The sequence below is a fragment of the Podarcis bocagei genome, assembly GCF_964188305.1.
Source record: "Podarcis bocagei genome assembly, chromosome: 1".
NCBI lineage: Eukaryota > Metazoa > Chordata > Lepidosauria > Squamata > Lacertidae > Podarcis > Podarcis bocagei.
In genome coordinates this window covers 33,550,303-33,566,902 of record NC_138125.1, presented here as the reverse complement: position 1 = coordinate 33,566,902, position 16,600 = coordinate 33,550,303, and the positions used below count along the sequence as shown (strand labels likewise).

Sequence of the window (16,600 nt, the reverse complement as noted above, 5' to 3'; positions counted from 1 at the left end):
TTCATTATATACTCGCTACATGAACTCTGCTCACATGACAGGTTTATTTGGGTGGAGGAAGTGTTGTTTCTGTATCATTTTTAAGTTTAGAGAAATACCATTTGAAGGAGCATATCTTCAAGCTTTATAATTAGGTACTTTCCTGACAGTGCCCTTTAAGAATGTGTGCCTTGATACAAGATTAATGAGGCATAATGCAGGAAAGGTTAATTAAAGATGTTACGTCAACTGTATCTCTCATTTTCTAGGACCAAGATGGTGATAACATTCTATATTAAGATGTAAGATTAATGGGAAGAGGTGCAGAAATCATATTTCCTTCCAATGACTTAGAACTTTTAACGTGGAGTCTTTTCAGGTGATGTGCAGGGAACGCATGGTGGTAAATAATTTCAAGTAACAACCGTTCCCATCATCACTAGCTATACTGGCTGGGGTTGATGGGAGTTGTTGGGAGTCCAAAAACACCTGGAGGGACACATGTTCCCCATGTGTCTGATTTAAGGTGCTGGTGGATGAGCTCCCGTTGCTTGGTCCCTGCTCCTGCCCACCTAGCAGTTTGAAAGCACGTCAAGTGCAAGTAGATAAATAGATAGATAAATAGGTACTGCTCCGGCGGGAAGGTAAGCGGCATTTCCGTGTGGTTTCATCAGAAGCAGCTTAGTCATGCTAGCCACATGACCCAGAAAAACTGTCTGTGGACAAACTTCGGCTCCCTCGGCCAGTAAAGCGAGATGAGCACTGCAACCCCAGAGTCATTCGTGACAGGATTTAACTGTCAGGGGTCCTTTACCTTTTTTAAGTGGTCATTGCAACATTTTGCAGACCTTAATTAGGTCATCAGGCCCTGGTGCAGGCTGCATTACTGTCAAACCCTTTCTTCTTTTGAAAAAGCTTTCAAACAAGTTCTAGCAGATAGTTAGCTGAACTGGAATCTCTAGCTCTGGTCCAGCAATAAGTTCCACATCCGTTTCTCATCATGAAAAGTTCCACTGAAGTTCTAGAAGGAAACATCAGTGGTGTGTGCAATTTTTTTCAGGTTCAGCATCATAAACATACAATTTAAAGAGCAACTGGAAAGGCACTTACAAAATTTGAGACAGGTACCTTGACCTTCTAAGCTATGTCCCAGACTGTTATTTTTAAAGTTAGGAAACAAAGTGTGAACCTCTCTTCAATTGCCAACAATATGAAAACATTTTAAGGGACGCGGGTGGCGCTGTGGGTAAAACCTCAGCGCCTAGGACTTGCCGATCGCATGGTCAGCGGTTCGAATCCCCACGGCGGGGTGAGCTCCCGTCGTTCGGTCCCAGCTCCTGCCCACCTAGCAGTTCGAAAGCACCCTTAAGTGCAAGTAGATAATTAGGTACCGCTTTATAGCGGGAAGGTAACGGCGTTTCCGTGCGCTGCGCTGGTGCTGGCTCGCCAGAGCAGCTTCATCACGCTGGCCACGTGACCCGGAAGTGTCTTCGGACAGCGCTGGCTCCCGGCCTCTTAAGCGAGATGAGCACGCAACCCCAGAGTTGGACACAACTGGCCCGTACGGGCTGGGGTACCTTTACCTTTATGAAAACATTTTATAGCAGCCAAGGAGCACCAGCATGTTAAATGCTAATGGATCGGGAAAGTTTAATCTAGATAGAAAGCAGCATGTTCAGGTCAAGCAGGAATGGTTCTGAATTGAGAAGCACTACTTCACTGTGCTGCAATCACGTAAGTGTTTACCCAGCCTTAATCAACTGGTATTTAAATATGGTTAGTTTTAGCTGGATAGTGCCCAATATTTTTGTGCCATGTTGCAGTTTATTGATGGTTTCATGATGTTTTCAACTTCTTTGGTACAGTTTGTTCAATACAGAACTGGTTTCCCATCTTAATTTACACTGGCAATCACAAATGCAAAGGATTTGTAGTGTAGGGTCCTTTTTTTAAAAAAAGGCTATAGCCGAGTGTAGAATTCTTGATTGGCTGGCTGATATCTGCTGTTAACAAAATAAGCCACCACAGAATCATCGACCTGTTGAAGATGTATGGCAAAACTCCTGCAGATAACAAGAGAATTAAATCTGGCCTTGAATACATTGTAAGAATCTTTCCCAAATCAGATTGGCTCTGACTGAGAAATCCCTTAGTTGTACAGCAACATTAGAGGTGATGCTATTAATAATTGCTGGCTTAAATGAGCAGAAAATTTCCCCCTCTGGATCTGAGTTTTAGTTTATATTTTAGCTCTTTGTATTTCTTATAGTTTCAGTGTAAATTTTGAAAGGCCTTTAAAAACTTCACAGTATGTAAACACACACACGGAACAGTTGCACGGAATTATGTACGGCCATTTTCTCACCAAGTTCTCAGTGGTTGTATACATTACTTCTTAGCATGAAGAGAAAGTCCAAGTGACAGTCCTGGATTTACAGAAGCTTCCCAGTTTCTGATTTGATCCCAGAATGTCCCACTTTTCCTTAGGATGTTCCTATTTTCATCAGAGAAATGTTGAAGGGTATGTTATTATTGCCCCAACTTCAAGCAGCTACCACCTCAGTCTGCATGATGCATACTTCAGTCATTAGTGACTGGCTGCATTGTTACAACTTAGAGTCAACTGCCTCAATTCTGTTTTGTCTGCTAGCAAAGTCACCGATAACGCAGATGGAGTCCAGAGAGAGAGAAAAGTATTGATAAAGCACCATGTATAATTTGAGGAGAAAGGAACAGAGGGGTTTTACCTTTCTTATGTCAGGCCTTATACATAGCAGGGAGACATACAACCAAACATACAGAGGAAAAAAACTTCCTCAGAACTACACAGCCAATCAGGACTTGTGATATCTCAGCAAGCAAGTATACTGCTCAGTTGCTAAGCAGCATTTCTACCAGTTGGCTAGTTGACATTAACAGAATTAACCCTTGAGTTACAAACAATGATGCCTGCTGTTGAACTTCCAACACTATCTTGACTGAAAGTAGGGGGATGTAGGGCAAGATAAGGATTCTGATTAACACACTCTGCTATAGAGGGTTAACAGATTGCTTGGCATCCATTGGCCAGGGGAGCAGGTGTTAGAATATTCCATTCCATCTTAAGAACAGATGTGTGGATTGTTGTATGTCGCATGTCTGTTTACACTCCAGCACAGCTTGCTGGGAACTTCCGTTTTGTGTATAGCTATTGCTTATGTTGCTTGCTTTTGGACACGAAAGGGAGAAGACATGTTTTTTCTTTGTCCTGCTGTATGCTGAATAAACTGCTTCTAAAAATGCTCACACAGCCGTCTCCTACCACTTCTGTTGCGTAGTGTTCACTCTGCTGATTAGAGCGTGCTCCAGCTTCTGAAGCTGGGGTCGCTGACGCTGATCCAAGGACTGGAGATCACCCGGCTTACCGGCCGGTGGGCTGGAGACAGCTGGGGCCTTGCAAATTGCCCCTGTTTCCTTGAATGCATCCCAGCAGCAGGTATAGCTGGACTAAAACCTCCAGCACGCCCCCTCTTCTGCCATACCACAGTGCAGGTGCCCATGTATCATTCCCTGCCAATCTGTATGAGAAGGCAAGGAGCTAACCCTGCAAAACCATTATTGAGCTCCCATACTATCACAGCCTTCAAGTTCGGCCCTCAGTTTTATTTTTTAATCACATGCCTGTATGCTCCTCCTTAAGGTATTTTCCAGAGCAGCAATTGAAGAACAAGGGGCAACTGGATAGATGCTCAGTGACTAATTTGAGATCAAAGACATGCATTCAGAAAATTGATTCAAAGTTGAAAAATAAGGGGAAATTCTTTCCATTTGCATTGTTGGGTGGTTCTTAGCCTGTCAGCTTGCAAAGGCAATGCTACACAGTCACATTTAAGCTACAGTGGTACCTCAGGTTACATATGCTTCAGGTTACATACGCTTCAAGTTACAGACTCCGCTAACCCAGAAATATTACCTCGGGTTAAGAACTTTGCTTCAGGATGAGAACAGAAATTGTGCTCCAGTGGCACCAGGAGGCACCATTAGCTAAAGTGGTGCTTCAGGTTAAGAACAGTTTCAGGTTAAGAACGGACCTCCGGAACGAATTAAGTACTTAACCCAAGGTAACACTGTACTTACATCTCAGCAGATAGTTGGCATGCATAGCAGATTCTCCCTCCAGCCCCCCAAGTTGCTAATGTAAATAAATCCATGCAACATTTTTCTTGGCATTACAATTGTAAGGGTAGAATTGTGCCCCACCCACCCAGTTCCCAACATTAATCTCCTGTCTTGAATAATAAGAAAATGTGCTTCTGTGCTGTTTTGATAACTTTGAAAGTCTTTGACTGAGCCACCGTGAAAAGAAAATACTGCAGATAAATAACACCATGTTTTGACTGTGACACAGGACTGGCTCCAGACATTTTGTTGCTGGTGAGGGAGGGCGAAAAGCTTGTTAACCTTTTCCCCTCTAGACTTCTCCGAAGGTTTCTCCTCTGGGAGTGAGAAAGATGTAGATACCCAGACAAAAGAAGACAAAAACACTCTCGGGAAGCAAAATTGATAAGCTCCTATTTAGACTGTTCTCATCAACCTCTTGTTATCTTCATGTGCAACCGATTATTGTGGAGACAGGACTAAAGTGAAGGAAGTAGGAGCACAACTGGGTGTAGAGAAGATCAGAATCAAAACCAGAGCACAGGGATAGTATAAAATGCCATGAAAACTCTTGCCAGACATTCAGACATAAATTCTCACAGGGTAAGCTCAGTGTTCTAGGGTACTGCTCATATTCTCACACAGGCAATGCCTTCCTGAGATTCTGAGAAAACTGGAAAAATAGCACCTGACAAACCCAGAAGGTGGAACTGCAGAATTCTCACCAGGTGGAGCTAGTGAAAAGCTTTCCTGACTCCCATTGCAGTGCAAACTGGCTTCAGAACCGAGTTACTTAACCCATCTCTCACTAACATATTACCCTTCAGATGGACTCCAACACCCATCAAGCCTGACCATTAGCCATGCAGGGTGGGCCTGGTGGGAAGTGGAGTCCCAACAATAGCAGAAAGGCTGTAGGCTCCCCATCCATTAGTTTGGTGGCTAAGAGTCTGAGAGTGGACATTATCGTGACATACACATTCTCAAATCCACATTTGCTGAGCTTTGAAACATGGGAGTCAATGAGCACTTAGAAGGGTGCCCTTGGTCTCTTTTTCCCTTGGAAGGTTCAATGTCTGGTTCAAATTAAAAATGGCAGGGTTGGACTCCCATCATTGAATGAATGAATGAATGAATGAATAGTTTATTACGGTCATAGACCAGAAGAAAAGAAAAACATAAAAGGCAGCAATAGTTTACAAGGGAGTGATGGTGTCAATTAAAAGTTGTAAAATTATACATAAAAACAATACACTCCCATCATTGGTGGTGATGATCCTGGGGAGATGTCCAGAGTGCTTTCTTGTCCAAAGTCAACAGATGAGTTTCAGTTATTGTATCCTTATGGGTATGGACAAAATACTTGGCCAGGTTTGCGCAACCACTTGTGTTTTAGATCCTTGCCCCTCAGGAGACGCTGAATAAGCCTGGGAGTTCTTGATGGTTCAGGACCCCAGTATCTTCTGGAACTCTCTTATTGGGTCCTTAGATCTTCATTTGAGGCCCTTCCCCAGGTCCCTTATCTGAGGGAGGCTCAGAGGGTGATGACAAGGGAGAGAGCCTTGTGGATCCCCATAAGTGGAATCTCCCCAGCGAGGTCTGCCTGGCACCTTGGCTGTCAGTATTTCAGCACCAGGTAAAGACTTACCTTTTTCTCTGTAGGCTTTTGATGGACTGAGCTGCTTTTGTTCTGCTATTAGTGTGCTTCCAAAGCTTCCTGTGGCTGTTACTGGGGACAGGCGTTGTATGGATAGATAAATCATAGACATAGAATCGTAGAGTTGGAAGAGACCACAAGGGCCATCTAGTCCAGCCCCCTACAATGCAGGAATATTTTGCCCAACCCACTATCCTGAGATTAAGAGCTCTACCAACAGAGCTATCCCAGTGTAGCAGATAGTTAGATGGACAGATGGGTGTTTTGTGTGAATTTTAAAGGTATAATGTATTCATTTTTATGTTTGTGAATATAAGCCTCCTGAAGACCTTTTAAATAACAAGTAACTAATACGCTGAAGAGGAAGGGCATATTCTGAAGACAATATCCGCCAAAACCTGCCACTACGAACAATTTTAATTTATCAAATGAAAAAGAAAACTTATGTATGAAAGGTTGTTTTTCCCTTATGACTCCCCACCACCACCACAGAGCCTGGAAACCAAAGACAAATCTGAAGCCCAACATCAGGGTCTTTTCCAGGGAGTCTTCTCTTCTCATGAGGTAAGTGTGTTATAAATAAATGAGCAAATAAAAAAGGTTTTTTTCTTTTTCCTCCCTTCTTTTGTAAACAAGAGATAAGGCGTAAGCGTTGTGTCTGACATAAGCATAATAAAAGTTAATTTGGGGGCTAAACTAAATTTGGGAGCGCTGGGCAGATCTTTGCACCCCGGTGGTGCATATGCTAAAGACAGCATTGCCAATATGCCATGATTAACACTCCTAAAGAAAAGAGAGAGAAAAGACAAAAGCCCGGCTCTTCATTTACTAACTAGTAAAAAAGAAGAAGAAAAAGCAGGTGGAGGTTGGGCAGCAATTTCCTCTAATGGGCCAGCAAGATGGCATTTGTGTAAAAAGCAAGCTGCCCGACGCTGATAAGCTGACATAAAGGCAGGCAGCTTCAACCCTGTAGATTTGTAGCTAGTCCAATTCTGTTATTAAGCGAGAATAAATTACTTGGTATTTATTCATACCTCAGGAAGCTGGAGGCGTTTTGTAAATATTCTGCAGTTTACTCCAAAAAGGAGGAACCAACAATGTAATCCCAGTGGCAAAAGGACTCTGTCTCTCCGTTCCATGACGAAAGAGGCAACTGCCTTCATGGACAAAGTCTAGAATAGAAAGGCATTTGATTTACAAAAACAAACCTGCTCACGTTACTAGTGCCTAATCAACATTTTGGCCTTATGGAGAGAAAGCCTTGCATTAGTGGATTTATAAATGTCTTGGTGACTGTGATCATCCAATGCATCGCTAAATATCTTACAGTCTCTTGAAGAATTGGGTCACCTAAGCAACAATGATTGGAATCCCAGCTTTTACATTTAAAAAGAACCACATCTAAAAATCACTGGCATTGGTGTGGTGGGGATGCAACACTTGCTTTGAAATAACCCAAAGTAATTTAGGGAGTATCATCACATAGACTAACTGTTTGGGGGAAAGAAATGTCCAAGCTGAAAGGCGGAAGACATGAGCAGCTGAAGACAACACAGCAGCCATCTTTTCCCCATACAATTTCCCTGGGAGAGGCTTCACATTATGATGTGCGGCCACTTTCTGAATGCATTTCAAAAGGGCTTTGTAAAAACTGCATAGCCATGAAGCTCTTCTAAGCAGCTTAGAGTGCTTAAAGAAAGAGGCAGCCCTCAGACCACCTTGTAAGTACTATACTCTTTTTGTAAAAGTGGGTGGTTTTTTAAGGTGGTTTTTTTTCTTTCACTTTAAAAACTCTGCAGGGCAAAACACAGATCACTTGGAGGGTAACAAAACTGATATGGGACTGAAAAAGATTGATTGATTGATTGATTGATTGATTGATTGATTGATTGATCCATCCATCCCTAGTAACCAAACTTGGGTTACTGCAGACCCTCCAAGTATCCCTGTTTTCCAGGGATGTCCCTGATTTAAAGAAGCCGTCCCAGTTTCTGATTTGATCCTAGAATGTCCCACTTTTCTTTAAAGGTGAAGGGACCCCTGACCATTAGGTCCAGTCGTGACTGACTCTGGAGTTGCGGCGCTCATCTCGCTTTATTGGCCAAGGGAGCCGGCGTACAGCTTCCGGGTCATGTGGCCAGCATGACTAAGCCACTTCTGGCAAACCAGAGCAGCGCACGGAAATGCCATGTCTATGAACATTTTGCACATGTTAACACTGTTGGAAAACTAGCCCCCCCCCCCTCGGGAGAGGTTGGCTCCTCTCCCAGCTCCAGGAGCTTGTTTACCGGTGATCCTCTCTGGCTGTCCACGCCCCGGCAGCCCAGGAAGATCTTGATAGGCGACATCTCCCAGCGTGGAAGATGCACACCCCCTCCTCCCTTGCATACCAGCAGGGGAAAGAAGATAGTCCGAAAGGCTTTTTACATCTTGTTTATTTCTGACTTTACAGCTCTACAGAAAACATGTCCGAACAGTTCAGTCTTCTCCGAGCAAGTGACTCAGACTTCCTTCACATACGCAACAGGAAGGTCTCAAATTACACACAGAACAAAGCCTTGTGTATTCCGTGAACTGCCTGAAAGATTCTTTCCCAGGACTAGCCACATCATGTGATGTAGACAAGCTGGCAGTTTGCAGCTGCGTTGTACTCATAATCGTAACAAACACGGCACATTAAAAATTGAATATTTTTTTTAAAATTAAGCAATGAGAAAAAAATACATGAAGATATTATTGAAGGAACAGGATGCTACGATAGTGTGACTAAGGAACCACTTCTCAGAGAAAGTAATGGGACTTTCTCCAATATGTGGTAAAATTAACAGGCTGAAAAGATCAAAGGATTTTATGGTGTTGCAAAAATACATTCAGTCACTTAACTAAAATTGTGTGTCATATTATTGCGCTGGAGGTGGTTTTACAGCATTACTAAACACAGAAGTCAAGTATTTTGTGACCCCTTGATTGTATTGGAACTCTATAAATAATTGCCACCCTGAGCCTCAACACCTTTGGCTGTAATCTTCTGCACACCAAACCCGTCTCCTCCAACCATTTCACTTATGCTTAAACAATATACCCGCTCTTGGTTTTTTTAAAACGGAGGTGGAAAAAAACACCTTCATTTCCACTGCATTGATTAGGCCAGCTCTAGTGCAATCCAACTTCAAGATCCACTAGGATCAAGATTTGGATTCAGCAGGTCTTGGGCATTCACCTAGAGCAACACCAGCTTAAAAAAATCCCTCACCCCAGCTGACCTGGAGATATGCCAGAGTTAATTCCCTATTCCCAGCCATGGTCTGCTTGGTCATGGGACCTAGGGCCCAATCCTCAAAACCTGGGCCCACTCTCACCTGCCATTTCAGTTGGCAGTAGACCCTCACAGTGGCTCCTGAAAAGTATTTGGAATAGGGATAACTTGCGCCAGCTTCAGTTACACCAGCGTCCTGTAGTTAGAGTTGCTCTGTAAAGCTTCAGTATGCAAGCACATAATTTTTCGCTCTGATTCTTTATATCAGATGTGCTACGTACTGAAAATTTTAAGAAACCTATATGCACCTTGACAATGATTTCCAAGAGCTCTGATGCTCACACGCTGCCCACCTGCAATTTCATTTCAACAGAGGAGGTTGTGCAGCACTTGCAAAAGATGAAGTTTTGCTGTCCCCTCTCTATAATAATAATAATAATAATAATAATAATAATAATAATAATAATAATATTTTATTTATACCCCACCCTCCCCAGCCAAGACTGGGCTCAGGGCGGCTAACAACCAATAATAAAAACAAGTTGATTGAAATACAACTTAAAAAACAAGATTAAAATACAACATTAGGACTTCCGGGTTGGCGCCATCGCCGAATGGCGGACTCCCTCCGAGCTCCGGAGGGAGTCTGCTCGGCAGGGGCTGGGTCCTACCGCGCCGGCGACGCGGGGACCCTCAAAAACCACGGGCACGGAGCCCGTGGACATGGGTGACTCGGCTGGCACCATCAGCGCCCTCCCGACTCGTGAAGGAGCCTTTTTAAAGGCTTTGGATCGGGTGCTGGGGAGCGGCGTGGTGCTTTGAGTCCTCTGCTTTCCCTGCCGAGCGCAGCCGCATGCCATTCGACGGAGAGCGCTGACTTCTTCCTTTGGAAATTCGGACTATTAACAACAACCCGTGAGTAATTGGGAAACCGGGTTCAAAAGGAGAAAAGAAAAAGGAATTTTTTTCGGATTTGGCATGAGCGGGGGTGATCTAAAAAGGAAGTCAATCCCCCCCCCCCCGATTGTAAACATTCTAAAACAAGGACTGGGTAACCAAGGTCGAAAGAGAAGTATACTCTTGATAAAAATCATTAATTCCACGATGGGAAATTATAAGAACTGTGCTGGAGGAGAAAAGTGGAGGGTGAGAAGGAAAATGCAACCCCCCCTGGGAACCGGGGTGATTCGCAGAGCCTGGTGAAGAGAGACGGAGACTTTGACAGCTGTCAAAGTAGCTGTCAAAGCTGGAGAATATAAACAGGACTTTGTTATGAGGACTTTGCTGGCTAATTTTGTTACAATTTGCTACAATATGGATATAAACTGTCAGAAAATAAGGAACAACAATTTGACTTTTGGATTAGAGGATACAAAGTTATTACAATCCCCCTAGAGGGGTTTCAGGACATTACAAGAACGGTCGTAAGTGGAAAAATACTCTTGGATTCGCATAGGACTTGTTATCTTCTGGGAAAGCTGCAAAACTGAAATAGTATTTTGTCTACAGAGGTGTTTACATTAAAGGAGACAATAGAATTTTCTATTGAAGAAAGGAAGGGACTGGACGTAAGTTTTTGTTCCTGAACAACAAACCTCTGTAGAGATACCAGATTTCTGAATTAGAACATTTTAGCAGCTGAACAGGACAAGAAACCTGAGAAACTGAGGAATAAGAAGAATAAAGGACTGACTACGACACGGAAAGAACAATGGGAGGAGTGGTAAAGATCAAGGAATTAAAGGCCTCTGTTAGATTGGACGTTTGAAGTTAAATATTATTAAAATTAATAAATTAGAAGAAAACCGGCAAGATAGAATTGGGGAGAAATTTGACCATGACTTGAGATCTCCAGGCTGACAACATATAGACTGATGGACATATAGACTGACAACATATAGACTGATGGACTGATGGACATGGGGAATTCAAACCGGGGAAGGGGGGGAGAGATTTGGAATCCAAAGGCTGTGTAACCATCTTTTGAATCTTTTTATATCTTTTATTCTCTATTTCTTTATATAACTTACGTATGTCATTTTATTTTGATTGGACGTGTTTAAAAAAGGGATTCGTGGAAGGAACTGGGGTGGATCTTGGGGAAAATCTATTTTCTTTTTTTTGTTGTTGTTAATGATGTGGGATGGTGGTAAGATTTGTACAATCCAATTTGGATAGTGGGTTAAACAAATTAAGTTTTAAACTGAGAGTGAGAGCTTGTAAAACCAAATTAATGAAAGGGGAATACAGGGGGGAGGGGGAGGGGGGAGTCCCAGAAAGTAGGCAATGAAAGTAAGGTTTTAAGTATCTCTTTCTTTTTTTTTCTTTTTCCTTTTTCTCTTTTCTTTGTATTTTTATATTTCTGAAACTCTAATAAATATGATTATAAAAAAATACAACATTAAAACAATTAAAACATTAAAATGCAGCCTCATCACAGGAGGAGAAAGGAAAAAAAGAAAGGTGGGGAGGGAATCAAATTGATTCTAAGCCAAAGGCTCTGTCTTACAGGCCCTGCAGAAAGAAATCAGATCCCGCAGGGCCCTGGTCTCATGAGACAGAGCGTTCCACCAGGCCGGAGCCAGTGTTGAAAAGGCCCTGGCTCTGGTTGAGGCTAGTCTAACTTCCTTAGGGCCCGGGACCTGTAGGGTGTTGCTATTTATGGACCTTAAGGTCCCCCATGGGGCATAATATATGCAAATTAACTTCATTCAGAAGTTCCATTTTCCACTCCATAGTTCATTTGTGGCTCTACCTCAGTGCATGTTTCCTATTAGGTGGTTGCCAATTTACAGCTACACCATGATGGTATATCTTCTTCCACTAAAAGGGCTGGAGGTGTATTAAGTAGATGTGTCCTACTTTTTAAATTAAACAAATCCCCATAAAATACAGTTTGCTCTGATGAACCTTGGGATCTGAACAATAATCCCAGCATTCCTTCCCATGACCTTGGTAGCACTAGTTTGCTTCGTATTTCTTCAATCACTTGAGAATTGAAAGAGGGTGACAAGTGGAACTCTGAAGAAACATCATGAATAACTTCACTGGTGTCATGTGTTCTGCATGCAGTATGGCTCTGTGGGTTTCAGAATGATCGCTCTCAGTTCAACTTTTCACCAATGTAAATAAGCTTCAAATCTGTTCCTAATTATCTTGCCTTGAGGCAGGCTCCTGCTGCAATACTTTCTCGGTGTTATTGTTTCAATGTTCCCATCTTCTCCACCCTGTGATTTCTTATTCTAATTTGTAGCCCTGTTATCTGTACATATGATTACTAGATTATGAAACCCCAATTGCTCTGGTGCCACTGCGAATGATCTTCCTGGGAAATGAGATGCAAATTAAGGCTTAATATAATTAAGGCTGGTTTTGCCTTGATCAGATTTAACTTTTCTTCCTCCATTGCCATAGGTTTGATTTGTTCCATGCCATTGTTTTATTTCAGCTTGCTGCTCTTCGTAAAGTACTATAATAGCTTGTTCCAATTTTAGTGCAATACAGAACTAGCAAAATGTTCATAACTTCTTCCACCATCTCAAGCGCATACTTGTTGGCCAAATAATAAGCACAGCATATCAAATAATATTTGTATCCCTCCCAAATAACCACTATGGAGACCCACACATTAAAAAAAAAACACTCCGGCTTCTAAAATGTTTTTCCATACAATTGATGTGCATTAATCTCTGCAATAAAGCCAGAAACATGCCAAACTCCTTATCTGCAATGAAGTTTCACTGCCTTCATAGTTGAGCCTCAAGGTTTCCAAGTTAACCTTGTTGTTGTTGTTTAGTCGTTTAGTCATGTCCGACTCTTCGTGACCCCATGGACCAGAGCACGTCAGGCACTCCTGTCTTCCACTGCCTCCCGCAGTTTCGTCAAACTCATGCTGGTAGCTTCGAGAACACTGTCCAACCATCTCATCCTCTGTCGTCCCCTTCTCCTTGTTCGAGAACACTGTCGTCCAACCATCTCCTGATCTTTCCCAACATCAGGGTATTTTCCAGGGAGTCTTCTCTTCTCATGAGGTGGCCAAAGTATTGGAGTCTCAGCTTCAGGATCTGTCCTTCCAGTGAGCATTCAGGGCTGATTTCCTTCAGAATGGATAGGTTTGATCTTCTTCCAGTCCATGGGACTCTCAAGAGTCTCCTCCAGCACCATAATTCAAAAGCATCAATTCTTCGGCAATCAGCCTTCTTTATGGTCCAGCTCTCACTTCCATTCATCACTACTGGGAAAACCATAGCTTTAACTATACGGACCTTTGTTGGCAAGTTAACCTTATAATCCCACAAATGAAGAGAAAGGGAAAAAAATGCCTCCCCTGCAAGAGTCTATGCAAATAAGGACCATACACTCAGTTCAGGACAGCAAAGTACAACTCCTTCACAGCTTTCATGAGCATGGCATTGTTGCTACACGCAGGCAAGGCAATCTACATCCTGGGTGTTGTGCCTAACACCTAGTTCCATACAGATAGGTAGCCGTGTTGGTCTGCCATAGTCAAAATAAAAAAATTCCTTCCTTCCAGTAGCACCTTAAAGACCAACTAAGTTAGTTCTAAGTTAGATAGGTATCTGAAGAAGTGTGCATGCACACGAAAGCTCATACCAAGAACTAACTTAGTTGGTCTTTAAGGTGCTACTGGAAGGAAGGAATTTTTTTATTTTGACTATGGCAGACCAACACGGCTACCTATCTGTAACTGGACATAGTTCCATGTAACCTTAAAATAGTGTGGCACCCTAGGCTCTGGAAATGTTGTTTACCTAGGAAACAAGAAGGGAACTAACGTAGACTGCAGAAAAGATAGGGTGGAATTCAGCGTTTATAAGGCTGTCATATGTCCGGATTTTCCCAGACATTACAGGGATTTCAAAGGTAGAATTGATGTCCGGGAGAGAATTTCCAAAAGGTGGTGCATCGTCTTGGATTCCTGGATCTTAACAACTTTGTTAAGCTCAACAACTAGAGCTCAACAGCTTTTAGGGTGTCCTGGTTTTTACTCTTTGAAATAAGGCAACCCTAGTGTTGCACTATGATGCATGTTGTTTCAGCTTGCTAAATGAAATAGTCCCCTCTCTCCTCTCTCCCCCTCTCTTGTGCACTGCTCTGTGGGTTCGTCCAAGCCCCCAAACCAAAGCCAGATTCACCTGAACATATTCCTCATGTAAAGTTCAGGACGTTATTAATTTTGTAAACTTTTTTTTCATTTCCTAATAAATTAGCATTTTCTGATACCACTGCTCTTGATTTGATTAACGTTTCTAGAAATACTGTGTCAAGTCAAATAAAGGTTATAATATATCAGCTTCCCATTCTAGAAAGTCACCTCCTGGTATTAAAGAATTTTGAATGCAATTCATATGCTATGTGACACCAAATAAATCCACAGATGTTCAGATGGATATGGGTTTATTTGGTATTTATTAAAATTTGATTTATTAAGATACTAAATATAGACAGTTTTCTAAACAGCAAGAGGTTGAACGAGGGTCCCCAAAAAACATTGACCATAACTTTAATTATGATAGGAGCTGCACCGTACACATGTATTTGTTTGTTTTTGATCACTTTCTGCAATAGATAGTATAAGGGGAACATATGAGGAAAACATTGGTTGAACTTTCCCACTCCCTATTTCTAGGCTTTATTTTAAAAGGGGGGGGGGGGTTATATCAAATAAATACTTAGAGCTGGTTCTTGGTTTCTTTCTTATACTCCCTTGAGTGCAAGAATGTTAGCCATTTCTCCTTAATGAAATGTCATGCCCCTGAAGAATGTGTGTGAATAATCCACAAATATGCATGTGATAGGTCTTTCATTCCCTAGTCCCAACTGGCATCCTGCGGGGAGGAAAGAGTGTTGGTGTGTCTAAGATTATGGGATTGGCTGCCTGGTAACTGTTCTTTAAGCACAGAAAACAAAAGCCCCATTTTGTTTTCGATTCTGTTAAACAATTGGGAATGAGAAGCCAATCACACAAATCACCCAAAGATCTATTAGTAGATTCCACTGCCCATCCCCTAGTATAGGGGTTCCCAATTTTGGGTCACGGAGCACCAGTGATTTGCAGGTTTTCTTCATGTGATCTGTAGCATGTTTGTAAAAATACAATTAAAAATCCTACAGTGCCTAGCACAGCACATTACAGCTGCTACAAGAGAAAGAATTTTTTTAAGCAGTCTGCCAAGACCCTGAACAATTTTCACGTGGGTAAAAGAGTTTAGGAACCATTTCAGTTTCCCAGGCAAGAATCCCCCATCAGGGAGACGAAAGCAGTTTGTATTCAGGACCAGAGGCTAGGCAGATCCAGAAAGCCTTTAATCTAAAGGGCATCTTACACAAGCAAAACACCTGTATGAAAGGCAGAAATAAAGCAGAAAATCCATATCTATGTTTGCTGATTCATTACAGCATTTGACACTCAGAACACATGCATTGATTATCTTTCGTGCAATGCAATCTTTTTAAAAATGATGCTTTATGATTCCCTTCAATACCAGTGGATTGTAGAATTATTTCTGGGAAGTCTACTCAAAGATGACAACTTACTTAAAAAAAAAAAACCAACGCCCTTTCATATGCAGCCGCTCGAAGTGTCATTTTGACTTGCCAAGTACAAAAAGCAGGAAAGGACAATTACATTTTAACATTAAGATGCCAGATACAGAGCCTAGAAATAATAGATTACAGTATAATCAGAGCTGACTTTACCAGCTCCAAGAGAATTACACCGGTCATGGATACCATTTGGATCTGAAGGGAAATTGTAGCATAAGCTGCTACTGCCCTCTTGAGGTTTCCAAAAACCTGCTCAGAAAGAGAGTCGCATGCTAAATGCAGTTCCACGATTCCTTTCAGAGACTGTTTCGTGTTGTTTTGATAGAATACCGTCACCGATACTGCCATTTGAAGGGGAAGTGCAACGCAGGAAGAGAGAGTTCCTAATCTGTTCCCCCAAGCCTGTCATACTGTTTTTACTTCCACTAGAAAGAGATTGGTGCCTGTATCTTTTTCCCCAGGGTTGTATGGGGTGTTAGGAGAGAGGTAAGCACCTCTAGTAGGGGACATGTCATGCTCCTTCAGGGGTAGTTTGCCCACCTTTTGTCCCCCCTACAAGCAGCTCCCCCTTGTGGCTCCTAGAAGCTGTCAGCATGTGACTGTGTCCACATCCCAAGAACAGCTTGGCTAGCCGGCTAAGCCAGATAAGGGTAGCCGATAGGTCTCCAACTCTCATTGACTTAGGGACTTCCCCTGGATGCTAAGACAGGTCCCAGTGGGTTGAGCAGATGAGCCAATAGTGGGTCCATTGGCCAAGAAGGCGGTTTCTGCATGTGTTGTAGAGAGGTGAGGGGCAGATGGGGCTTGTCAGCCTGTGGGAGCCAGGTAGTCATGGAAAAGGCTTGTAGCGCCACCTGGTGCCTTGCTGACCTCAGTGACCTGCATGTCCGTGCCTTGCAGTGTATGAAGTGCATAGCCTTATATGGAGCTAAGTCCCCCCCCCCCCCGGGCAGTATAACCTTATTTGGCGATGGGTGGGTTAAAGCCATGACCGGATGTAGGTA

The 16,600-nt window shown here is 42.6% G+C and overlaps 1 protein-coding gene across 1 annotated transcript in view; it reads right to left on the bottom strand.

Annotated features, from left to right (window-relative positions):
* The window catches only part of LOC308592717 (uncharacterized protein), a gene marked incomplete at its 3' end in the record, with an annotated part of 48,038 nt that extends 39,659 nt beyond the window's left edge, over window positions 1-8,379 (bottom strand). The window contains exons 1-2 of the mRNA XM_081204390.1: window positions 8,062-8,379; window positions 6,808-6,945 (exon numbers count right to left, since the gene is read on the bottom strand). Of these exons, the coding sequence (XP_081060516.1) occupies window positions 6,808-6,945; window positions 8,062-8,121 (198 nt within the window). The 5' untranslated portion in view covers window positions 8,122-8,379. The remainder of the gene's footprint in view (window positions 1-6,807; window positions 6,946-8,061) is intronic.
* Window positions 8,380-16,600: the final 8,221 nt, after the last annotated feature.